Below are 27,072 nucleotides of genomic sequence, written 5' to 3' on the forward strand. Positions count from 1 at the left end.
GCTGCCACATACCCGTTGTAGCAAGTGCCGTTGGTCGGAATACTTTCTGAGATTGGTCTATTTTCACCCTAGCTTATAAATATCATGCGCCATGCATGGCATGAAGTATCACCAAGTTAGAGGTAGTGAGGTAAACCAGAAAACCTGCTAGTTTGCTACCGTACACTGGGAGGGGGGAAAGGAAAAGTGAATAGAAAGAGTAAAAGAGGGGCGTGCAAGCACTGAACATGGCTACGAAATTAAGGAGTGATGGCAGTCGAAGAGTGAGGGAGGGAGCATGGGACATTCTTATTAATTCAAGTTTTTTCATTCATGCTGTCGCTTAACTGTCGACTTGATAGAAGCTTTTTGATGGCTTCATTTGTTTGAATAAAACATATTGGTAATTATGTGAATGAGTGCAGTGAATGTAGGGTTTATTTCGTCAGAATATTATCACTGAAAAATATCAGTAGCTACTTACGTATAGTATATAAAATTGGTGTGGTTTAGCTTTGGTTAACCGTGGTTGATAGCGAAAGCTTCAGTGCCCTAGCTAGGCCCACTGTCGAGCTGTGGCCGAGGTGTTGTTTCGCAATGATATACAGACAGGTTTGCAATGAATACAGTGTTTATTCATTATTTTTATGCCTATGAAGACACTACGGTGATCAATAAAGTAGTGAGACTTGGTTGCAACTCGCCGCCGGGCCCAACTCTACTCGGGCAACGACAGCAATGTCTCCTTTCAGGGCTCCGTAAAGGCCTAAATATAGTCCGACTCAGCGTTATGTCACGTTGGCGAGAACAACAGCGGCTATAGTTCGACCGATTGTTCGACGTAGTAGCGCCGCCAACGTAACCGGACGCGCTGCCTATGCGCTCTGACGCGCCCTGCGTCTGATGACACTCGCCCGCGTGCCCACAACGTCGGGCTATAAACGCGCCTTAATGCTTTCTTGTGGGTCAAAACCTCTAGCTCTCAGGGTGAAAACTGTTGAGTCACCGACGGCTGCCCGAGATAGCGTAATGAAGCTTTCGCTTCAAAAAGAGAGCGGATTAAGCAACTAGTATGTAGCTTGGGACTCATGTGGAAGCAGTGGGATTGAAGTAGGTGAGTGCTCAAGCCATGCTTACTTATTGTATATCACCAGTTGCCTTCTCAGAACATTGCGCTAAAATCACTTTCTCAAGAAAGCCACTCCAATGTATGCCAGGAAACACAAATTTATATATATATGTTTTCGCAATGTCGTAAAGTAGCTCTTTGGTAGCATAATAAAGAGTAAAAGGCACATCGAGCAAAATACGCGACTACATGCTTGACTGTTTTAGATAAAAAGCAATCCGAAAACTTCGGGGACATAGTGAATTTTTAAAATGCCTAATTGGACTTAATTTCGGGATCTTAGGTGCCAAAGTCAGGGTCTGATTATGACACGTGACGTAGTGGGGTAGTCTGGAGAATGTTTTTTTCTGCCTGACGTTCTTTAACGCGCACCTATAGGTGCACGAGCGTTCCTGAGTTTAGCCGTTATCAAAATGCGGCGTCCAGGACTGGACTGGCTCCTCCGACCGCGAGCTCAGAAGTACAACGCCATAATGAATGGGCTACCGCAGTGGAAAAATGTCGTGAAAGTCCGAGCGGTGAGCCTGTCTGGTCAATGACATTGGTTGTCAGCAATCGTGAATATTTGATGCTCTTGCCTAATACCATCATTGAAGTTGATCGAAAAGGTTTCAGCACGGCAGACGAAGTTAAGTGATACAGGTCTCATAGATGTTGGTAATTAAATTATGACTATGATGCAACAAATATTACGTCCAAGCTCAGCAGGCTGTCTGTAAGGTCAGTTTCGTTAGATCAGCTTTCTGGCTTGTTCCTACATCTTGAAGGTCAGCATGCACCAGCGTACACATGCACGGATGATTGGAAAAGGAGTGGTACCTAATTAGCTCAATTTGCGATGTATCGTATGATGTGTTAAATATTTGGTGTTGCTCACATCCAGCGACATTTCCTTTCCACGCTGCCTTTAAACTCCAAGAAAAACCACAAAGGCGTGCCTCACATGGGCCGTGACACTTGTATATGTGTGGCCCATGCTTCCGTGTACTTACTGACACGACAACATTATGTACCGCTGTTCAGCTGACGTATTAAGTATTGGTTCTCTGTGACAAAATAAATAATTAAAAAGGAAATTATGTTGTGGGCTTCAAGTTCTTACTCCTGACACAACATCAAGCATGGTCGTTTCCAGAAGTATTTTGTGTAATTCACCAATGTCTCCTTTACTACATGTTTGCCAGCTCGTTTGTTTTGCCATTAAAGCGGTCATTCCCGTGCAATTGAAGGAACTTGCGAGGATATGGCGCTTGCAGCGGACCATACTTCCGGTGTGTTATGGAAGTGAAACCATTCTGTTAAGGCAATGTTTTGCTTTAGAGTGAATTTTATATGTTTAGCTCAAGAGCATCGGAACATACCATCATTTGCAGAAACATTAGTTGGCTAGACGTCATAGGCATCTGATACGCGTGGGCTCCATGGTGTTAGCAGATGTGACAGTAATCTCGTAGGAAGCAGCAAGTCATATAGTTGGCCAGCATATATAGAACGAAGCTCTCGGCTGATGCGCCAGTTATCTAGCAACGGGGCCATTGTATTAACCGGATGCTTCCGACAGCTCTGTGCCCACAGAATGCGTCCTTCACCATTAAATGTCTCCTCATCTAATCACTCAATATCACTAAGAGGAAGAAGAAGAAGAAGAACAAAACTTTATTTGCACAAAAGACTTCGTTGCCCCTAGAACGGGGCAGTTTGCGTGGTCGGGCCCCTATTCCAAGGCACCGCTGGCCCACGCCATCCTTTCTGCCCTCCTGACCAGCCTGAGCTGGTCCCCGAGGGCAGAGCTGGACAGCAATGCCTCCCACCTCTCTCTCGTGTTATTCTCATCTTGCTCTTCTGTGTGAGCCGTGCATTCCCATGTGATGTGATAGAGCGTCGGTGTGAACTTGATTTTTTTTTATTGGCGATGTTGGAATGTCCCATAAGCCAGCCTTCTCACTATATACATCAATTCAAAAGTCAACAGTTCAAGCTTTTTCTAAAGTGAAGCTTCCTTTGCCTACCATCCCACGGTGTCACCTGTGTCGGTCAGTCGGATTATCGTCGATTAGATATCTATTCACCCCGAATAAAAAAAAGAAGCACGTCCGGAGTTGTAATCAAAACCTCGGCTCCCCAGCGCAGCCCACTGATGTGCTAACCCTTAGGCCCCATCTCACGTATCGTTGTCTCGTGCGAACGCCGACTATATTTTTGAGATGATCAGTGCGTGTTGATGATGATTGAAATTTCTATACTATGGCACATAGACACAAAGACGATCGGCCAAGAAGTGTTTGTGCGTGTTGATTAGGATGATGATGATCTTCATTCATTGGAACATACCGCCAACGGTATGTTCGCCAAGACGCGGACAGTACATATTGAACAAAGGTCAACTATATCTTTGACATTATCAGCTTGTGTTGATGATGGGTATAATTTTCATACTACGGCACATACCGACGACGGGGGATCTGCAAAGAAGCAGCTGGTACATTTAAAATGAATAAGAAGAAATGAATAAGTACAAGCCATAAGGTTCACGAGAGCACATGCGCGCGCCAGTTTTCGTTGAGCCTTAAACGCAGGGAGCAAACGAGCAAACTTTTTCTAGCCCTTCATTAACCATTCAACCAAAGCTTCACTTCACGTAGATTCCAACATATGCGTTTAATCCGTATAAAAAATAAGACTTGGGCCTGAATTGAAAGAAATTGACTCTACTGACTAACTTTACCACCGAACTAGGACAGTCGTGAAAGTAGTTCAATTTTTGTCCGTTTTGTCAAGACATGCGATTGTATTTTTCAAGCAAAAAAAAACTTACTGAATGAAATTGCAGATGTGCCACTTGGAAGCGGTAGGAACTCAATGATCACGCCAAGGCTCGGCCCCATTGCGCACTCTTGTGTCGTCAGTTTCTACGTCAGTACTGGAAATGGTGAGTACATATTTTTGCACTTGACAAAAAAGGTTGCATTGATTACTGGCACAAAGATATAAAATCTTGCGAATGTCATGGATGCATGGTTCCCTGAATCCTATTTTATGTTGGCAATGAGGAAAGTCAGTCAAACATAACTGTGCATGCTTCTGATGGTCCGAAAACTGACTGTGCTGAACAGTTAACACGAGCTGAGGCACATTTTTTAATGGTCTGCTTGTGTTCCTAGTTTCGGCTTAAGCAAAAAAAAAACTAACTTCAACGTAATTTTCTTCAACGTAACCAGAAATTTCCTTGAAGATTTTTGCAAATATATTCCTCTACTTTTTCAAATATTCTTATAGATGCATCCCAGGTAATAGCATGAATGAAACCGCCTGTCGTTGCGAAAGTTCATATCGAAGTTCTGTGACACTTGCATCACAGAACGCTGTCACTCATAGCCTTGTAGGTAATTTTCAATAACGACAATATTGCTGCAAGTACATCAATCTTGTTTGCCTTGTAAGTGCCGAGCCGAGTAGACAGGTCAGAAAAAACATCTTAGACAGGAGAGAGGTTTTCAAAGTTGAACAAAATTTGCAGAACTGCTGGTGGCAGATAGCGCAATTAAAATTTTAGATTACAGCTTGGTTATGGTGTGAATTTTTATTGCTCGTCAAATTAGAGTAATAGATTAGCTGATTGCATGTTTCGGTAAATCACATTTAAAAACGCATTTCAGGGCGCAAGTTTGTATTCCAACTTTAAGGAAAACCATTTGCTATTGCCTTCATACCTCGAATATCTTCGTCGTAAAATTTATATGATGTTTTGTACGCTACCCCGAACTGACATTTATGTTTATCTGAGTATTGCTAGTATCGTTTATTCCTTTCATGCTTTAAACTACACTTTTTCTTAAACGATGTTTGATTATGTGCGTGAGCAAGATGCGTGGTAGAATGTATCCAATGTTTTGTACGCTACCGCATCTTCTTCATTTATAACCCTGCTTTGTAACGATGATTTACACTCATCTTTGCTGTTCTCATGTCTAGGTATTCACGTGTACAACTGTCTTTCAGTGATCCCCCTTACTTAATGCTCCCGATGAGGCCTTTCAAATAATTTGAACTAAATAAATAAATAAATGAAGGTTGTAGCTTGGTTCTGCCCGAAGGCATCTTCCACCAAATCAATTACTTCAACATTATTTGGTCAGCAACACCTCGAACAATCATAGCACAATTGTTTCGTTACACACATTTAATAGGGAAACATTTCTGCTGACACAACAAAAATTTTGGCATACGTTCGCTTGGTTCCTTAACTTTTGCTGTCCCGTTGGATTAACTGAAGTCCTCTAACGGTACGTTTTAGTTTGTTCTCTTCCTCACTTTTTTCTAACTTGCACATTCATGAGATTTCATGAGGCTCCAACTTGAGTACTGATTTTGTCATTTTTGATGCTGCTGCATAAGGTATAGTGTCGCCATCATTAGTAATGATTGGATATTAGCAAGTGAGCTAATTACCAACGCTTATGGGGAAAATTTTGGCGTATTTCGACCTCGTGGCAGTTTGAGCATGTGTGCTATTTCCAGTAATAAATATTTTTGAGAAACTGTTTATAATGTATGTTCCCAAAGGTTGTGATGCTATCTTCTCCGTTACACACCATATTCCTCGCTCGTTGCACCCTAATCCACCAGCGGTAAAGATATGGCCACGCCAGCAATTCTTTCAACCTTGGTGCCAGCCCATCGCGGGGGCTATGCACCTCGCCTAGGCCACGCTTGTACCGAGCCAGAAGCTTGCTACCAGCTCCAATAAAAAACAACAACATGGTAGTGTCTTTTACCCGTGCAGGTGCCTTTGCACAGTAGCAAATGCGCCACTGCGCAAGCGATGACTCGAAGTGCTAAAGGCAGCACTAATCTTATTGGAACCTCTGTTGAAGCATCTAAGCCTTTCTTCTTTTAGAAGTATGGCGACTCGGCACCTATAGGGAGGTAACATTGCAGATTTTATTCATAACTCCCTCTTTTTGTAAACGGCATCACTGCTCCGACGCATGAAAACATTTCTTGATACAGGTTCACGGGAGAAGGTCACACTGAGTGTGACGCAGTCAGTAACATTTTGAGCAATATCTGCGGCGTACGTCTTCAGAAATAAATTTCATCTTCTAATAGCCGGCATTAATGCAAGAGAGATCAATTAGATGCACTTTCAGTCTGCATAAAAATGAATGCCTAGAACGGAAAGCGGCCAAATGATAGCGTGTTGACAGGGATAGAAGTGCAGAAACGATATTTTAATATCCCAATGAGTAAGCTTCTGAGAAATTTAAAACCCCAAATAAATTATTTGCGCTGTTGCTTTTCAGCAACCTCCTTCTTGATATTTGGAGTGTTGCCCCCATTGGTGGATAACCCTTCCTCCCGTGACGCCGTCATCCTAGCAAATGTATACGCAAGCAAATCTGAAGACAAATGGACCTATGTGACTGCAAAGACTGGGAACTGGCCGGCGGGAACTAGGGTGAGTTTCATTCGCACCGGCAGTGCTGCCGAAACGCAAAAAAGCAAGATCAATCTCTTTTTATTTGCTTGTCGATTTTGGGCTGTCGAAGTAACATACATTTTTACTAATAATATTTGTCGTAGGAAGCATACATTTGCAGGCTCTTTACAATGCCAAAATATTCCTTAAAGAACACCTTGTACAGGTTTCGCGACATGCACAATCAGCTGGAGGACACCCCTGTTGCATGACTGTGTTGATGAGAGGCAAGATTGCGCAAAACGCGATCTGAGAGTTTTTTTCTGAGCGCGTTATAAACTTCAACTCAATGTAGTGGTTTACTGCTCTCGAATTTTGTAAAGTAACTTCTAGCATAGAAAGCACAACAAAAATTAGCTCCCTATAAAGTATGTATTTAGGAATGGGATATGTGCGAATAAAGCAGAATATTTACTACAGGTGTCAAGGCAGAGAGGCAGCGTATTGAAATTGATGGTGTGATTATTCTTCATTTTTTACAGTTCTTCTACCTCGCAGAGGCAGTGGGTGTTAGTGTAGACCGTGCCCAGTACATCAACTGCCATCCTGACTCGCAAATCGATGGATGTGAGTACAGGCATTGAAGTATAGCATCCGCACTTGTTGCTTTGGGATAATAACTGAATAAGTATTGACGCCTTTTGTATGCACGCTAACACAGTACGTTTTGCACTTAATTGGTGACTTAAAAGAAGTTTCTGGATGGACGGTTATGTTATTCCTGCAAAAAGAATGTATTGAAAAAGCATTTCAATTTTTTCCTGCATACCACACAATGAGATAACATGCTATAGATACGAAGAAAACAACAAATTATGTGAGCATCAAAAATAACAGAGGATTATGTGACCTTTCACCCTCCTATTTTCAGCGATGGCCAATCAGCAGGTCAGCTGCAATTTTTCCCGGCCTCAGGACTGCGGCTGGTTCCCTGAGCGCCTGGCCGCTGACATCGACTGGGTTATCCAAGCTGACGGTGCTGCGCTGTCTTCACATACGTGGCAGCCTTCAAAGAGCGCATCAGGCACTGGTGCGTTGCAAAGCTATTCAAGATTAGCCGCATGCGTAAAATAGCACGCCAATACGTTTTCGCTTCTACTCTACTAATTTCAACCATAGTTTGAACGATGTTCAGTGTAGGAAGCAGTCCATTTTCGTTTATGGCTGTTCATACGTTGTGGGGGTGTGGGTTGTGGGGGGAGTTTTGCAGCCATCGAGCGTTCTTTGTATACAGGCCTATTCTTCAGAATACATTTTACGATAAATTTTCACTTTCTTGCAAAAGGGACACTTTTTAATGATTCTGATGCATGAACCCTAATAGGATCCTTAAGAGTGCCAGACCTGTTTTAAGTGCGTAGGCATTTTTATTGTTACCCAACGAGAACACTGTCTGAGCGTCCGTCCGTCCTTCACGTGAGACGAGCGCTTTCAAGTTCGCCAGCTGTGGAAAAAGACGACGACGAACGTGCGAGCGGTGGAACGAGCGCGTCTCATTGACTACGTGACGTGTGCAATCAGGCATGCACTAGGCACGCCTTTAGTAAGCCAGAACTGTAGAGCAGCCTGTAAATTCGGATAGGAACGTCATCAGCGCACCTGGCGCCGCCACCTTCAGCAGTTTGCTTGCGTCATCAGTTCACGTTGCGCCGCCTTCCGCAGGAGCTCGTGTCGCCGCAGCGCTGTTCCATTTACCGTAATGGTGCCAAGACGACGGCAGCCGCTGAGGATTACCGGCAGTGTTTAGTGTGAGCACTCAACACCCCATCAATGCCACGAAATGCTTACGCACCATTCAGATAACTACATCAGGAGATTCTACGTCATTGTTTCTCCGTTTACCTATCTATCCAACTGAAATAAGGGCCAATCCCTAAGATGGTGACATCTAAATATGTGGGCCTATTCCGAACGTAGTGTAGTTCAAATGGAGTCCATTCACTTGGCTATGTTCCACATGGCTATGTTGCTTTGCAATGAACCTCTTCGATGCCAATTCGAGTGACTGTGTACTTGCCACTGCTTTTGCACGGTTTCAAAGGCCGCTCCGTAAGAAGGCCCAGCGTGTCAGAGTGAAGCGCGAAGAATGGAGCCCAGCAGCTGTATGTGGCTCATACATGTTGCATTTCAGCTATTTGCATACTTGGATTGTCGTCGTAGCGCTGAAGGCAGCGCTAGCGAGGCACCTGATGAGCGTTCCGAGTTCAGAAGTAGTCCTGTTTAACTAAGAATCACTCTACTCGTATACGCTGCTCATTGTAACGCATCAATAGGTGCGATGGATGGCGAATACGTCGCAGTAGATGACATGATGAGGCAATCGTAATTGACGACCGATGGCATCTTCAAAACCATCCACGGCGCAAAGGACGCGAAAGTGAATGAAGGCAACAGTGATGACTATTCTGTAAACGGAGGAAGACTTTTGACGGCAAGGGATGAGATATGGGCATTCGGCAATCAGCAGCTTTATTTTGTGTAGATCCAGCTTTTCTCCGCGGAACATGCTGTGAACGTTGGTGCCATATGCTGGCTGCAGTCACACATTCTTTAAAGCGAAGTGCTTACAAAACTAACAACGACTAATTTCAGCAACCTTCAGGTTAGATAAATGTTTTAATTTGTTCAGCTTGCTTAACCTGCTCTATTGTGAGTGGTATACGATGCACAAACATTGCAACGATGTGACCGGTGTACCGAAGGTTTTTAGGTCCCGAACACTTCATTGTAAAGGCATTTGACTGTATGCAGGAAAATGATGAATATATGCCACTTTTAAATAAATACCAACGACGCAAAAGAAAATCAACCGAACAGAATAAAAGATAAAAAGTTGCATTGTGAAATCTAGTAAATTAATCTTTCATGTTCCTCCTTGTCATTTCAATGGCGGATAAAATATCACAGCAGCCATTTTCGCTCTTTCCAGTGGCTATAAAGCTCACACTTCGTGTAATTAACAAGAAATAAGTATTTGCGCAGTCCTCAGAGGCACTTGTTCATGGTACATTTGTTTATGGGTGGCTGCCTTGGATGTTTAATACTGAAATTTCGAAAAGACGAATTTTGTTTGGTTTTTGATTACTGAAAGTGCAAACCAATGGGCACCTTAGTTTTTCTCTCAAGCAGTCGAATATTAGGTCATCACGAAAGTGTTTTAATGCACTTGCCAGAAATCAGTTTGGTTTCATTGTTAAAGCAACGGATGTTGAACACAACATAACGCCTGAAAGTCCAGTAAAACCTGATAATTTTTCACGCATAGCTATTGCAGGTGCTGTAGCTATGTCAATCAATGTGAATCTGTGTGATTTAGAAAATGTGGGTATACTCACGCCTTCCATATCCGAGATCCGTGAGCCCGTCATACGTTCTGAACGTACACAAAAAAGAGATGTGCAAGCATTGCAGTCAAGCTGATTCCCCGAAGCCCCAGTGTCAGTGTACATATCCGATATTATAATCGGCTTCTTTTTGGCCATTGCGGGGCAAAGACTAGGCTAACTAATCTAACCATACCGCGAAATTCTCTCATGTTTTAGACTGTGTGTCCCTTTGAATAACAATCATTATATTACTGCAATATACGAGCTGTTATCTGCGCTATGCAATACATAACCTGCCCAATTGCTCTTTCCTTCTCATTTCCACTCTTTATCTGCCATTTTTCTGTCACTTGGGTTTAAAATGCAGTGAGGAATTTCTATCCGTATTCTTCACTCAGTATTGAAAAACACATTGAGCTGTAGACGAAGAATCCTGTTCTTGCACTATGCCAACAAGCATGCCATTCAGATCCTTCCGCAAATATAATATAATATAGAGAATGTTGTAATAAACTTGATATGTATTCGACCAAGCTAATACATTCTTGTAAATTTATTTGTTAAACACAATGTAGCTGTAAAGATACCACAAATATAGCATGCATTTCATGAATATATCAAAAAATACAAATATAAGTTTCCTAATCGCATGTAAACATGTTTATACGCAACTTTGCACGCATGTTCTTGAGCTTTTATTGCATTTGGGATTATATAGACGCTAAAAGCGCATTCGCGCCGTCAATGCTGTCGCCACCGTCGTCGTAAGCTTCCGTTCGATCGGGCATGTTTGACAGACGTGTGGATAGTTATGTCTAGGGTGTCCACATACAGCGGAATGCAATTGGCTACAGAAACGCCGAATCATCTAGAACGCACCGTCAACGCTACGCGCAATGGCCTCGGTGGCGAAGACAGGGCAGCATTCTGCCTTCCGCTGCTGGCATGAGTTCCGTGCGCTCATACACTGTAAGCACACTATCACTTATGCTGAGTAGCTCTGCTATTGTTATGAGCTCTACTGCCAGTCAACATTGAGCTAACGTTATATAATAATTTGCTGTGTGCTGACTAACGCCGATGCTCTAGCCTCGGTCTTATCTCGTACACCATTGAGGCGCAACGCCTGCAACGCCTCTGCTAGCGCTCCTTATCACGCCAGCATAGTGAGTCACCTGCAGGTAGCTGCAAGGGCACTGTCCCTTCGGTTCTGCGGATGTTATCTTGCGTGCTGCGTTGCGTCAAGATGTCGCCGCCGCGTATATTGAGAACACCGTCCGGGAAGTTCAGGCGCTCCATTAACCTTGCTAGCGCTGTAAATGCTTCGCCTTTCTGGCGAAACTGCCGACGTTTTTTTGCCGACCTCCGCCAAGATATGGCTTCCCCCATTGGTAGTTTAGTAAACTATAGTACAGGCTGAGAAAGTTGGGCAATTTTAATGTCTCGCAACTTTGCGCTCAGAAATACTTGGCTTTAGAAAAAGTGTCCACGAATTTGAACACAGGTAGTGTAGAAAAAGTCAATTTCAAGTCTTATTTCAAGTCTTACTCAAAATTGTAGAAATGGACTGATAACAAGAAGGAAAACCTCTCGATATAAGAAAGACATCAACAGGGGCTTGTGATCATATCCACCCGTTTGTAAAGCTGGAGACCTCTATCACACAATGAGTGTTAGTTATCTTAATTTTACGGTTTAGTTTGTAAATCATCAATTAGTTTCTGAAATAACAACAAAGATGCGACCATGGATTATATAACCAAAGAATAATTTATAAAAAAACTGATGGAAGCTTTCCAGTCAGCTGTTGGTGCCCTTAACAGTGGTAACACATTGTGTCATGATTTCATGCAGGTGCTTACATGTACGCCCAGAACATGCTCCCTGGAGTGAAGAAGGCTCATCTCGTGTCAGTGCGGATGAGCCCCACACCGGATGTTGGTCGATGCTTCACTTTCTGGCAAGTCGACACTTAACTGATGAACTCATATTGTGGTGCACGTTAGTACATGTACACCTGGATATCTTTAGCAACAGAGCGTGCATTGTGAAATAACATTTCTCATCAAAATACAACGATTCATGAATTTCATAAAACTACATTTACAATACCAAGAGATTATTGCGTAAGTACTTGGAAAGGCAAGTCGCCTCTTAACACATAGGCAGCAATAGTTGACATGTCACGATAGTTATGTTTCAAAATTGTTTTGAAATCTTTTGTTAATTTAAATTTACAGACTAACCATTGTTTTATTCATGGCTAAGTCTTGCCTGAAGGCACATTTGCGCGCGTAGCTTTCCTGTGAACATAAATACATGTACCGTAAGCTGTATGTAGATTCCTCTGCAGTGCTCCGAGATCACAGAAGGCGTAAAATAGAAGCAAAGTGCAGCAATACTAATAAGTCGCTTTGGTCGTGTGGCGACTTACAGGTTTGGTATCAGATCTTGCGTTATTTCAGTCATTAAATGCACTGCGATCTTGACAGAAGAGAAATTAGGTGACCTACGGTACATTCTTAAGAGCTTTGGGTGCTTTGTAGTGTAGGTTGAAATTTTCAATGAAATGTGCCCGCATCCGAAAATGTAGACATTTCTTACTATAAAGTTGAGCTTATAAAATTAAATATAAAGTATAATGCAATAGTGCAATAGATTTTATTGGCAGCACTCTGTCGAGCATCGATGAATTCAGTGACAAACAGAAAATAAAAATTCAGGCCGAAAAATAAGCGTACTAAAACTGTCTACAAATAAAGGTCAATAAAAATTTGACTTCCATTACACAGTGAAAACAAGGAACTGGTGCTACCTGGCATGAGTATATATTTAGGAAAAATATTTGTAAAATGTCGATATAAAGCGTATGTCAGCGCTGTGTGTCAGGCTGCAGAAAAGGCATGATGGTTTTTCAAAGAAAATAAAAAGTGCTGCTGCATCTGTTAGACTATCTGTAACCTTTACATAGACATAGCCGTGCTTGAAACGGGAACTTGATCCACATTCTAGGTAGTTCAAAGAGTGATTTTGGCACGAGGGAAGGAAGCGTACCATGGTGGCCTAATGGTTAGCGCATTACGCTGCAGTGTTGGAAGACAAAAGATTTGATTCAACCATCGGCAATACATTTATTTGTGCCAAATAACATAGGAAAATTCAGCAAACATGAAATTCTCTAACGCAACACTTAAGGTATGCTGAGCGCACTCGATCGCATCACAGTGTGCACGAAATTGCAAGAGAGATACGAAGCATAGAAACGTCACTTTTATAACTGAACCTGTGCAAAGTCTGTTGTGCGCAGCTACGGAGACATCACAATCTTAGTACCCGACCGTATACTTAGAGAGTTTTGGCCTTGTTCCTTTTTTTCTTTTTCCTCTGGGGCACACTTTGAACATTAACAATAATGTTAACGAGAAAGGCACGACTGTGTATATCGTGTTTGGCAAGCATAAATTTATGTTAGGCTTGTTCAATATTTCCTAAAAAAAAGAAAGACATGTAATGATTGGCCTCAACCTCTTCTCTGGCCGGATAATATTGATTTGTTAATAATACCTGAAAACTAATTAAATTTTGAAATCTTGTGACGACAATATTGCGCACCATTTTCATTCATAATTCTAGTTTTTGCCGACATGTTTTGCCTAAACCTTTTAAGTTTTTGGCTTCTGTGTGCAACTTCTGATGGATAATCTACGGGATAAGTTTCACAACTTTTCGTGAATAAGTTTGTTGGCGTGATGCTTTCAAGAGAGACATGCACAGTGATACTAATGCTTATAATCAAGTGTGCCTTTCAGGTACAACATGTGGCACCCAAATAGCGGTGAGCTGAACCTCCTCCAGCGTGTGGACAACATTTCCACCAGTCTTTTGTGGACACGTTCTGGACCACAGGGCATGGCCTGGCAGCAGGGGCAAGTGCAGCTGCACTGTGATGAGCCGCAGCAGGTAGTCAAATTACTACACATATCGATAAATGTTTGTTGTCAAAGTAGCATTGATGTTCCAAATAGATTGCTTGGCGTGTTAGCATAATTTTCTAATGATCTGCACCTTACCCTTTTAAATATACCTATGCATGGTAAAGTAATGCTTCCATGTAAGTTATAGCTAAGGAATCGCAGCATAATTTCAGTTGTGGAGTTAGTTAAAACTTTAGGTTTAACATTGCTGCAACTTTGCGGTCTCATGGAGTGTTTTTAAAAATTATTTCACCATAATAAACATTTTCTGAGCTGAAGTTACTGGCAATTGAAATTATTTTATTAATGCAATTTGTATTCAATGTGGTTCAGTTAGTTACTGATAAAAGCTCATTACTGTGTTTCGCATATTCCTGTAATGAAGAAATCAGAAGTAAACACAAATCAACAATTTTCTTTATATCAATCCTAAAGAAATCACACTACTGTTCATCGTCGTCTTCGCAGAAATGGATATTTTGAGATGAGGATTTGCGTATGACCTGCCATGGGCACGTAACGAGCTCACATGCGCATCGCCAGTACAGTGTTCCTCATTTTGTTTAACCAGACATTACCGTCATCCACGTTTGTGCGCATATCAGTGCTATTGCTCAGCGAGCAGGAGGAGCTGCAGCCCAGAGTTCTTGGGAGATTGCTCTAGATGAAGACGTCGTGAAAGGCTCAATGCAGAAACACTGCGAAATGAATGTAATAGTTACGATTGAGGAACGACGGATTTGGGCAAAAATGTTACGCCTCAACGAAACGTACATGGCATATGCCTGCACAGTGTCATTTACAAGGCACTTCAATCAGTAACCAACGCAAAGACCTACATAAGTAAATTGTTTATTTTGTCACTGTTTTCTATCCTATCAACTTCCTCTCCGGACCTGCACAAATATATTTAGTACATAGCTAGCAGAGTCCACGATGTTTCCTGGTTATCGGGCGTGCCAGTTCCCTGAAATAATTTTAATAGTGCCCTCTACCTAGCTGTAATTTCCATGCAAATACGAAATATGAAAGCTACTGCTGTTCGGTTGAGTCTGTTCATATTTGTGAAATCTAATAGAAAGCAGAAGAGTACTTGAACATTGAAGTATCCTGGGCATTGCATGCATGCGAAAGGTGGCGAAAGGGTCAACAGTAGGTAGGCCAAGCCTACTTTGACAAGTGCCATACGTTCACAAAAAGAAAATTCCAAAAAAAGTATAAACCTGCACTGCATATTTTTGATACACATGCACACAACAAAAAGGTGAACAGCACCTTCACAACCTGAATTGACTGCACTGCGTCACTGCAAAAATTGACCAAAAGGCAATCGCAAGATTTTCTTAGTCCATTGCGTGCAGCTAGCCATTGTTTTCTTTTGTCAGCTTTAGGTGGGGTAATTATTCATGAAATCTTTAAACAATTTGTAAATTATAAACTACTGCTGTAAAAATCAAGCACCTTGTGTATTTTATTTTCAATCGTACACTTACTGTGCATTGTCCCCCAAAACTATTTCCTTTGGTCAAGCTGAGGTGTCTGACAGTACGCAAGGTGTGCGTAAGCCGAAATTTCTGGGGGTGGTTAAAGATGATTGGGGAGTACCATGAAAGTAACGCATTTCCGTTTTCTTCTTTCCCATTTTCATGTAGCTTGTATTTGAAGCTGTGCTTAAACCTTACATACCTGGCGTAATAGCCATCGATGACTTCACACTCAAGGATGGCCTCTGTGACCCTGGAAATGGTATGCGTTCCTATTTTCTCATTTCGATCAAAGTTGCATTCGAATGCTTTTATTGCTCTGATTTTTTCAAACGGCTTTTTTCAACAGTTACGTCTTTAAATTTAAGGCAGGAAGTGCAGTATATTTTTGCATAATCCTTTGTTGTAAATATTCTTTCGATGTACTTATTGTGTTCTCCTACACTCTCCTGAACAGTGTGCACATTTGAGTCAGGCTCATGTGGCTGGCAGCTTCACAACTGGGAGATCACAAAGGGCAGCAGTGTCATGCTGCCTGCAGCAGATCACAGCACATGGGCACCACCAGGTTAGATATCACTTATATTGCGCGAATTCTGTCCGTCATGGCTGAAATTGAATGTATAAACACTCATTTCTGCTGCGTGAAACCCATGCCATGAACTCATCAGGGCTAAAGCAAGAAACACACTATTTTTAATCAGTAAATTTGGTGCAGTGTTGGCAGCATACTGACACTAATGCAGCATTATCACCTTCATATATTCTTTTATCTCTAAATTTTATTGATTTCCCAATGAAGTTCCTCTTCTTAGTGTGATTTTGCTTTCCCATGTCATTGTATTCTGTTAACATAGTCATATATTCAGCGAAATAACCCAGAATGATGCACTGCCACCTTTCCATATGTGCATCTTGTGCTTATAACTTCATTATTTTCATGACACAAGAAAGAGTGCATTGGAGTATGCTGTATGGCAGTAAGCGCAAATAAAGATTTAATTAAAAAAACTGAACATGTGCACTTATATGCCATTAAAAAGCTCGCATAATTACATCAACAATGTCTATTTAACGTTCCTAGCTGAGATAAAGCGTTAGTGTGTGCCTTCTTGATCCAGGACATTTTTACTAAGAATGGTCTTGACACGGGCTGGGAACAATTGCAGTTTACATCTGACTGCAAGTGCAGCCGAGGCTAGAAGTTTAGTTACCTTACGATATGTACAGATCATAGTCGCTTATGTGTCTCCTGGCATGCAAATCGACAGGTGCCTTTGCCCTGGTCATGCCGCCCAGTGGCCGCATGGTCAGCCCTCAAGGGTGGTACGATGCGACGCAGCACCGGTGTCTCCGATTCTGGTTCTTTGCTGCCGGCTCTGCAGCTGAGACACTTAATATCACTCGAGTGGTTGACCAGGCGCAGGAACAGTCCCTGTGGTTCCACAGTGCGGTTTACACACCGGCAAAGAGCTGGCTCTCTGCTGCTGTCAACTTGACCGTCTCTCAAGGAAATATTATCGTAAGTGCTGCACCCACCTTATGATGGAAGAAGCCCCACTTCTAAATATCCTTTTCAAACCATGAGAACACAGCAAGTTGCCTTTGTTTATATATAGGAACGAGAAGAAGGCTGCTTACGCTTGTTTTTTTTTTACTTGAGTTAATGTATGCATGTTATACATAGCGCCGTACGCAAAAACTATTTGCACGGTATATTTACAAGTATCACACACACTGAACAAGATATAGGACAGTCCACGTAAACACAAGGTACGTCGTTTTCTTCATACAGTGGCCGCTATATTCCTCCTATCACGTAGCAAATCAACCCCCCCCCCCCTCTCTGGCCGCAGAAGCACTGTCTAGACGCGTCTAAGGAGCTGCAGCAAATGAAGGGTAAAAAAGATTCATCTGCAAAACTTGTACGACGTCACGGGACGGGTCAGAAGTCGTAGTGGGGCTTGCGGATTCAATCTCGTTTGTGGCGTCAGTGGCTTGTTGACGCACGCAAGATGGACCCGCGTATCGACAAAGCCGCTCTTCAGAAATCGCCAGGCGACGAGACTGGGACAAGTATATATATATATATATATATATATATATATATATATATTAAATAAAAAGAAGTGCAGGCGCACGTACAACAGCAACAGCCGTGGCGTAATCGTCTTGCTGCCGAAAATTTACACCAGCAGCGAAGTAGAATACACGTGGTTACTGCAACATTATCTGTTTTTGTCAGTTTGAGTTCTGCGCCGCCAGGTGGCAGCACCATACAGGCCGCTCGCGTTTGCGGTTCCGCTAACACGCCCCGACGCCCGGACCGCGCGCGTTTACCCGATTACCGGACAAGCTAAACCTCTCTGCCGGCCACGTTTACCGTTTTTGCTCGTATGATGACCCCGGATACCAGAGCTTTCCACCCACCTTTCCTCGAGTTCGCTTCGAAAGCAGGCGCTACTAAGACGACGTTGCTCCACAAGGACATCCATTTACTCGTCGACCCCGCTCTCCGTCACCTGCACCGAGCTCTTCGCCGCAAGGTCACAGTTACGCCGATGTAGTCAGGGCCGGCAGGTCCCCTAGCCCTCGTCGGGGAAACTAACAGGAGCGACCTTTGGGGGGGGACGTCGCCGACCGTCGAAATGCTTCAAAACCCCCCACACTATCTGTGCGATCGGAAAATATGCCTCTGCCGACCCCAAGGGAAGACGTAAGTTCCGACCTCACTGTTTTCATAGACGGACACCCACTAACCGCGTTAGTAGATACTGGGGCTGATTTCTCCATAATCAGCCAGAAACTCTCCGATAGCCTTAATAAAGTCAAGACATCATGGACTGGTCCCCACATAAGAACGGCAGGAGGTCAATTGATGACCCCTACAGGCAAATGCACGGCCAGGATTGATATCGGTAGCTCGACGTTTGTTGAAACTTTCGTTATTTTGCGGGAGTGCTGCAGAGACGTCATATTGAGAATTGATTTACTGCACGAATACGGCGCTATTATAAACATTACGCACAGGTCCGTCACGTTTTGGATAAACGCAGATTTGGCGTACCCTGGGACGATCAGCGACGTGAGCATTTACGTATCTTCGATGACGATGTGACCATCCCTCCGCACTCAAGCGCTCTTGTGCCTGTAACATGCCACTCGCCAAGGTGCTCCAACATGATCGCCGAACAAATTCCTGCTCTGCTGTTTAGTCATGCCGTATCAATAGCAAGAGGCGTAGTTGACATTACTCGCGGACAGACGGACGTCCTACTAACAAACTTTAGTTCTGAACGCCCGCATTTTACAAGAGGTATGGCAGTCGCGTACGTGGAAGAGCTCAATGAGGTTACCGACTGCATGACTGTTGAACAAGGCGATTCCGCCACCCTACCGACTGCGCCTCTATCTATTGATGTCGGCCCAAGTTTGCTACCTACACAGAAGGAAAGACTCCGCGAGCTTATTGATGAGTTTCGGAACTGTTTCTCTTCGACGTCCAAAGTTGGCCAAACGCCGCTGACCAAACACCGAATTATTACAGACGAAACGCCAAGACCCATACGGCAAAACCCGTACCGGTTAGCAGCGCGAGAAAGCGAAGCGATAGAAAACCAGGTGCAGAAAATGCTTCAAGATGACGTTATTCAGCCGTCGAAAAGTTCTTGTGCATCGCCAGTAGTGTTAGTCAAAAAGAAAAATGGAATCTTGCGCTTCTGCGTCGACTACCGCAAACTCAACCAGGTTACTAAGAAGGACGTTTACCCGCTACCCCACATAGACGATTCTCTCGATAGACTACGGCATGCACGGTATTTCTCGTCAATGGATCTAGGAAGCGGCTATTGGCAAATAGAAGTAGATGAAAGAGACCGCGACAAAACAGCATTCGTGACACCTGATGGCCTCTCTGAATTTAGGGTACTTCCCTTCGGCTTGTCCTCCGCGCCGGCAACATTTCAGCACTTAGTGGACACCGTTCTATCAGGACTCAAGTGTCAAACGTGCTTAGTATATCTAGACGATGTGATTGTATTCTCTGTGACATTTGACGAGCACTTGAGACGACTACGTGCTGTTTTTGAAGCCAAACGGTCTGCCGGTCTCACGCTTAAGCCGGAAAAATGCCATTTTGGTTTCAAAGAGCTTCTCATTCGAGGTCATGTTATCAGTAATGAGGGGGTACGGCCTGATCCGGAAAAGATAGCTGCCGTTGAACATTTTCCTGTGCCATCCGACAAAAAGGCAGTGAGTCGATTTTTTGGTTCATGCGCATATTACCGGCGTTTTATTCAGAACTTTTCACGCATTGCGTCGCCGTTGACACTCCTCACCAGAGAAGACGTAGCATTCACATGGGATGAAGATCAGCAGAAAGCATTCGACGAGCTACGGCAACGCCTTGAAAATCCACCGGTCCTGGGACACTTCGATGAAGACGCCCCGACAGCGGTTCACACCGATGCCAGCAATAACGGCTTAGGAGCTGTAATGTAGAGTGGCAAGACGGCGCTGAAAAAGTAATAGCTTATGCAAGTAGAAACCTTTCCCGCATAGAATAAAATTATTCCACCACAGAAAAAGAGTATCTTGCGGTGGTTTGGCTGGTGATCAAAATTCGCCCATATTTGTACGGTCGCTCGTTTGATGTTGTCAATGACCTCCACTCACTTTGTTGGCTGACGAACTTAAAAGACCCATCAGGACGATTGGCGCGCTGGAGCCTTAAACTTCATGAATTCGACATGGCTATTGTGTACAATTCGGGAATGTGGCATACGGACGCCGACTGCCTTTCTCGTGCCCCATTCGAACCTGCAAGCAAGTACAGAATATGACGACGCTACAGCGTTTGTTGCAGTTGTCAACACGACTACGCTCGCACAGGAGCAACGCGAAGACCCAGAATTGGAGCCCATTATTAGCTTCCTGAAGGGTCGCACTTCTACTCTGCCAGAACGTTTTGGAAGAGGACTTCCATCGTTTTGCTTACGCAGCGGCGTCCTCTATAAAGTGAAATTTTCTCCGAACGGAAGCCCCTACTTGCTCGTCGTCCCACCATCTCTCAGGAATTGAATATTGCAGGCATGCCATGATGAAGCAACATCCGGCCATTTGGGCTTCAAGCAAACGCTCTGCAGAGTGAGACAAAAGTATTACTGGCCAAGATTGACGGCGACCGTTAAACAGTACGTCCACACATGCCTTGATTGCCAGCAGCGCAAAATGCCAGCCGTCAAACCAGCAGGCTTCCTCCATCCTATCTAAATACCCTGAACTCCATCTGCACAAGTCGGAATGAATCTGCTAGGCCCATTTCCAACATCTGCTACGAGACACCGATGGATTATCGTAGCCACGGACTATCTCACGCGATACGCCGAAACCAAAGCTCTGCCGCGGGAAACGGCCAGTGAAGCAGCTCGATTTTTATAGAGAATGTCGTACTAAGACATGGCGCCCCAACTGTAATAACTCACAGAGGAACTGCATTCACAGCCGAGCGCAGTTTTAAGACTTAGTGGCACATCTCATCGGCAAGCAACGGCGTACCATCCGCAAACGAATGGACTCACGGAGCGCCTCAATAAGGCACTTGCGGATATACTTTGCATGTATGTTGATGTGAAGCATAAAAACTGGGTCGTGATATTGGCGTATGTCACCTTTGCATACAATACGGATCAGCAAGAGACAACGAAGATGACACCATTCCGCCTTATCCACGATCGCGATATCACAACCTTGCTCGACGCAGTGTTGCCGCATAAACATGGATGTGATGGAGTCGAAACTGATGGTGACTACATTACTCAGCGTGCTAAAGAAGCCCGACAACGTGCACGCGTACGTATTCGTCGGCAGCTAGAGTACGATGCAGGGTGCTGTAACCTTCGCCACCGAAAAGTCTCCTACGAGCCTTGAGAGAGAGCTTGGGCCTGGACTCCTGTTCACTGTAGTGGCCTTTCAGAGAAACTACTGAAGGGGTACTTCGGTCCGTATAAAAACATCCGTCGTCTCTCTGATGTCAACTACGAAGTCGTTTCCGATAGCCAACATTCCTCAAGGCGTCGATGGCATCCACCGGAGATTGTGCACGTCGTCCGGATGAAGCCTTATTTCTCCGAATGAAATCACTGCAGCGTACGCATGGACAGACCCAGGCGTCGACACGATAAAGCATCGGGACGATGCTTTCTTGGAAGGGAGGCATTGTCACGACTAAAGAAGACAGCGAAGTGATGGACACGAGTGCAAGCATCTCTCTCTCTCTCCAAAAAAGAGAAAGTTGGCGCCTCCAATTATTGTTAGGCCTTCAATATAGAGCTTGTATTTGTTGTCACACCGTCGTCCTGTGTGCTGTCATTCGCATCTTGTGACAGTATTTAGCTTTTTCTGAGATCCCGTGGTCCGTAAATTTTTTTGCTCGATAGTACGTGTTGGTATGCATGAGGTCTAAAAATGTGCAGGGGCTTGTGGTCATAGACCAGGTACCGTGTTTATTTTGTTACATAGAAAATGTATAAAGTGAGCTATGTGTGCTTGCAATCGCACTCTTTATAAGGTCTGATCCCGGCTGAAACGTCGAAATTAAATGTTTATGCCGGTCGACGTACGCCTGCACTTCTTTTTAGTAGACACCGGATCCGCAGAAATACTTCCCACTGCCCTGTATATATATATATACAATCTTTTGTCGCAGCCTCCAGTGGTCGATATTGTGGTTACTCTAGAACCATGATGCAAAATGGTTCGGGCATTTTTGAAGATGCAGTGTTCCCCCTGCCATTTTAGGTTCAGAGATCTTGTCAAATTAAAAAAAATGGTTCGTGTAACTTCTCAAGAACGTCTTCTTCTATTCTATGTAATCCTCGAGCTAGACAATTTGATAAAATGGCTTCAACTGTCTGACCATATCATTCTGGGACCAGCCTACACGGCTGCCAAGAATAAGCTAGGTGGGGCCGCCAGCTTCGCTGTTTGCCCAGTCTTCGCGCCACGTGTGCGAAACTGACCCAATTTGTTTTATTGCTTAGTGCGACCAAATAAATCGCCCTGCATACACAACAGAGTAAGATGAGCAACTTGACTGCGCACTTTCTTTGCCATTTTGCACTTCTCTCAAACTTGAAAGCTGAAATACAAAAATTACTGAAAATGGCTAACTTTTTTATTATGTACCATATTATGCTCCCTCTATATATCCAGCCTTGTAAAAAAAGTTTCATGCCATTACTATTGTGGATCTACATAAATTGGAATTGTGCTCTTGCGCTCAAGGTAGCCAAGAAACCAATCCCAATATTTTAAACGACTGCATCAAAACTGTTTCTAAAATAGTTCCACGACCCTCTTATTCATACTACCCCCCTATAACCTGCGTGCACAGCTTTACGCTACTTACCTTAAATTATTCTTATGGCTAGTTGTCAGATGCAGTAACTACGAATATCAAGATGTCAAATTAACCAGTGAAGAATTCACGGAAGTGCATTGCAGTAGCCAAAAATTAGAGCACAGTCGTGACACCAGAAGTGCCTGACAACGTGCATTAAGTTGTCGAGAAAAAGAGATGTAGTTACTTGTCCCGTTAACAATGTATGGTGCAGCAGTAAAGCTGAGTTGTAGAGATGTATCTCGATCTGTTGTCAGTCTCCTTGAGTGAAAGGCATGCGTAAATATGTTTGGGGACGGTATGTTTTAAGTTATGATGTTAAGTAACGTAATGGCGATGGCAACACCTCTGTAAGCCTTTAAGCAACAATGCTTTGAAAGAGAAAAATAATTCAGCCTTCATTTCATTTTCACACAGACGGTGTTCGAAGGAATGACCTCTGGAAATCCGGGCACTGCCGTGGCAGTTGACGACATCAGCCTTGGAAACGAGGCATGCCCTAAACCAGGCAGCTGTTCCTTTGAAGAGGACACGTGCAACTGGCACAATAACAAGGGCTTGAATCACGCGCAGTGGTATCGGCACAGGGGTCGCACAATATTTTCTCTCGGTGGCCTCGAGAAAGACCATACTAAGGGCACCATTGATGGTAAGGATCTGTGCATTATTCATCTGGACATAATAGCGCTTGTCTCAATTGTTTGGAAAAGAAAGCTCAATCATTGCTTAACCTCATGGCAGGGTTAATGAATACTGCTATAATCAGTAATTGATACATTCTTTATCCACTGGCAACAACATGTACGCAAAATTGTTGAACCGATAACAACACAATTGTGCACTCTTGAAATCGGCTTGTTTGCGGGCTGAGCAGTTAAACACATTTTCTACTACGAAGTACTGAAATTGATGTTTTAGCTTTTTGTCACAATCGTAATGTAGATGTTTCTGCCATGAAATAAAACAGTGGTCTGTTTTTATTTCTGTAAAATATTCCTACACAACGTAACTCGTTTTGCACCGTCACCTGTTCGCTTACCTACAACAGATGCTTTACTTCAAGATGGCACGCAAAAGATCTTAGACGGTTGTAGCCAGGCAGATGTCTAAAGTCAGAAACAGGGACAATTGTCGTCTTTCGTTGTACCCCTGCAGCTGTTATCTCTTTGTCCTCTGTTGTCGAAGGACATCACACTCTACCTTTGTCTGCAGATGTTCTCCTGGCAAGTCTCGTTTAGCAGAGTATTGAAGGGCTTCGGTATCGCAGATTTCACACACCATAGCTCATTTTCGCTGAGGAGAACAACCAGTTACTAGTCAAGCCCACTGATCGGCTTATGAAAACTGTGTAGGCAAACATCGGGATGCCGAATTTTCTCGCATAAGCTGCATTGCGTAGTGGTGTCCATATCCATCGGATATTGGTGATTTTGCAAACGAAGCATTAGCAGTGATGTTTCTAATCTATATTCAAGTGGTTCTTTAAAATTAGGCTGCTCAGGCGAGCAACACATTGAGTTTTGGCTGCATTACAAATGGCCGAGTCATTAGAAGGCCGTCGTCAGTTAAGAATGGTGATGATTGTAATGCAAGATGTGTAATACAGCGGGGAAGGTAAATAAAGAGATCGCTATTCTGGGAACAGCAATTATGAACCTTCAACGTGTAAACCCAGAGAAGCTTAGAAACTTCCATGATCACGAGAAAAACACTACGGTACTCCTGAAAAACAGCGAATTTCAGTGACCACTGGAACAACCTATTTTTCAACACTGCCAGACAACGCTTGCAGGTTTGTAAAGAATGGCAAGAAGCATCCAGCCTGCTTGCCGCAACAGGCATGCAATGGTCACCGCGTCACTAGTCCTCAATAAGAAAGTGCAAGCCATATGCACGGTGAACTATGCGCAATAACGTCCACGCTGTGGACTGGCCGATATATATATATATATATATATATATATATATATGAAGCCAACACGCACATTTCGTACCAGGAACACAAGAGCTTGACAGGCGTGGCCCGCTACGTGAGCGCTTCAAATGCTAGCGCCTTCTTCAATGTACGGAAATGGCTTGTAACTATATATATTGCCGCAAGCGCATATATATATATATATATATATATATATATAGTTCACGAGATGGTGGTCTGCTCTGGAGCACCGTCAAGTGCACTTCACTCCTCGACTGAGGCAGTATCTGTGTCGAGTGAGCTTATGAACAACACTTTTCAGTGTAGTAGACACGGTGTCAATCATGGATGTAGGACCTCAAGGGGGTGCGACGTAATGCTCCCGCATTTCTCTCTCTCTTTCTCTTTTGCAAAGTATGTAGTCGGCCTGGTATTAGTGGAGACCTCTCTTATCAAAGTATTTTAATGATATTGTATTAACGTAGTTCACGGCAACCAAAAGCTCACGCCACATGCCTTTGTCCCTTTACACAGTGGTTCCTGTTGCTACTGCTGGCAAACATCTACAGGCATATAGAAGAATTTTATTCGGTGTAGATATTCATAACCATTTCTACAAACAATGCAAGTTTCTGTAACAACTTCAAAAAGTATTGCAGGACACCTTTACAGCGCGAACCTGCACAACGTGTAGTTTTATGTCGCGCCAGCGACATAAAACTACACCTACACCTTGTGCATGTTTTTAGGTATGGTCAGAGAGCAAGTGGATTCATACCAGTGAGGGAGGAAACAAAAATACTCCGTGTGCATCCGAGGATTCGAACTTGTGCCTCACAGTATTCAAACACTGCAATCTCAAGCCTCTTGTGTCGTACAAACTTGAAATTACCAGTGGCTTCATGTGCAATATAATGGCGGTATACAGTGGCGCAGTCCATTTCCCAGTAAAATTAAGTAATAATAAAGCGTCAAAACAGAATAAGGAAGAGGTGTACAAGTGCTCAGTAATAAAAGAGGAGTACGTATAAGCAACTACAGTGTCACTAGAAATGCAGAAGACGAACAACAAACGAAGAAAATTCACACTTGCTGTAGTTGCTGCCTGATATTTCTGACCAGTCGCTGAATGTTTGAGTGTTATAGTTAAACTGGACCCTGGAATGATTTTGTCGGTTGTGTTAAAATGCAGTGAGTCGGTATCCTTCTGATCATACGGAGGCAGAATTCAGTGTTCTGTGTAAAGCACGTAATTTATTATTAAGGTTTAAAACGCTGCATCGCTTGTGATCGCGGCGGCGCCACACCCCACGTTTGCAGCCACCTCTGCCCACTCTGCATAAAGTGGACGAGTGATGTCACTCAGGCGAGGGTTCCGATGGACTACACACGTTACGTCATTGGTAATGCTACAAACATGTCGCTTCATTAAGCCTATTTTCATTATCATACGTATGGATAGTAAATTACGTACTCTTAAAAATCAATACACAAATGCAATAAATGGGGACATTTCTTAAAACCCGTGGCATACTTCCACCTTACAATGCCGATCATCTGATACAGCTATGGCGACGGCAGCCGGTAAGACGCGGAGGGGTCCCACATGAAATTAATGCAGCGATGTCTTCGTTGGCGGCAGGGACATGAATGGTGCCAGTGCAATATTACGCTCGTCTTGCACTGCAGCTGTGTGCCGTGAGTAAAGTGCAGGGAATGTATGCTGTAGCAGACGCTATCGCCGCACGTCAATGTCAATACCAGTCTCCCTGGTGAAGACAGCAATCACCAGCAGGTTTGCAAAAAAGGGCACTTTTAGCGGCAACCGTAGGTTCTGCATTTGTCAGAGAGGCAAGTTATGCGTATAATTTGCCGAGAATGGTAGCCGAAAGAAATATTCTAACAAGCCGAGGTCCGGAACAAAAAGTGCTGAGAAGGCAATTGCACACGCCTAACAACGTGTCAGAACGTTGGTCAAAGTGTCCATCTTGAGAGACTCAATTGTAGCGAAATAAAGAGAAAAAAAAAGACTTTATGGAGTGGTACGGTCTCTACCTTCCGCATAGAAAGTGACGGTTTGATTTCCTTGTCAACGTGCTTTATTTTTTTATAATTGTTTTTAGTAATTGTAGAGTAGAGAAAAGTTTATCTGTAGCCTATTTCACCACGTTCACAAGCTAGCGGCAGCTCTAGCCTAGCTGCGGCAGTTTTCTGTTTTCCGCTGATGAGTACAAAGAAATGCTACGAGCGTAATATAGGCACAATCGTAAACGTACGCATTAGATATTGACATGGTATCAGGATATCTCATCGAAATATTACCTCTGACAGCTACTTTGTAGTTTTTACTTTGCATACACATGCGCAGCAACGCAGCGCTCATATAT

At 43.6% G+C, this 27,072-nt stretch overlaps 1 protein-coding gene across 1 annotated transcript in view; it reads left to right on the top strand.

The window, feature by feature from the left end:
• The window catches only part of LOC119448913 (MAM and LDL-receptor class A domain-containing protein 1-like), an 85,141-nt gene that overhangs the window by 42,557 nt on the left and 15,512 nt on the right, over positions 1 to 27,072 (top strand). The window contains exons 12-21 of the mRNA XM_049666101.1: positions 3,939 to 4,037; positions 6,412 to 6,566; positions 7,070 to 7,154; positions 7,459 to 7,617; positions 11,768 to 11,873; positions 13,723 to 13,873; positions 15,540 to 15,633; positions 15,829 to 15,939; positions 16,643 to 16,893; positions 23,188 to 23,419. Of these exons, the coding sequence (XP_049522058.1) occupies positions 3,939 to 4,037; positions 6,412 to 6,566; positions 7,070 to 7,154; positions 7,459 to 7,617; positions 11,768 to 11,873; positions 13,723 to 13,873; positions 15,540 to 15,633; positions 15,829 to 15,939; positions 16,643 to 16,893; positions 23,188 to 23,419 (1,443 nt within the window). The remainder of the gene's footprint in view (positions 1 to 3,938; positions 4,038 to 6,411; positions 6,567 to 7,069; positions 7,155 to 7,458; positions 7,618 to 11,767; positions 11,874 to 13,722; positions 13,874 to 15,539; positions 15,634 to 15,828; positions 15,940 to 16,642; positions 16,894 to 23,187; positions 23,420 to 27,072) is intronic.

Source organism: Dermacentor silvarum, chromosome 4 (genome assembly GCF_013339745.2).
Source record: "Dermacentor silvarum isolate Dsil-2018 chromosome 4, BIME_Dsil_1.4, whole genome shotgun sequence".
NCBI classification, from domain to species: domain Eukaryota; kingdom Metazoa; phylum Arthropoda; class Arachnida; order Ixodida; family Ixodidae; genus Dermacentor; species Dermacentor silvarum.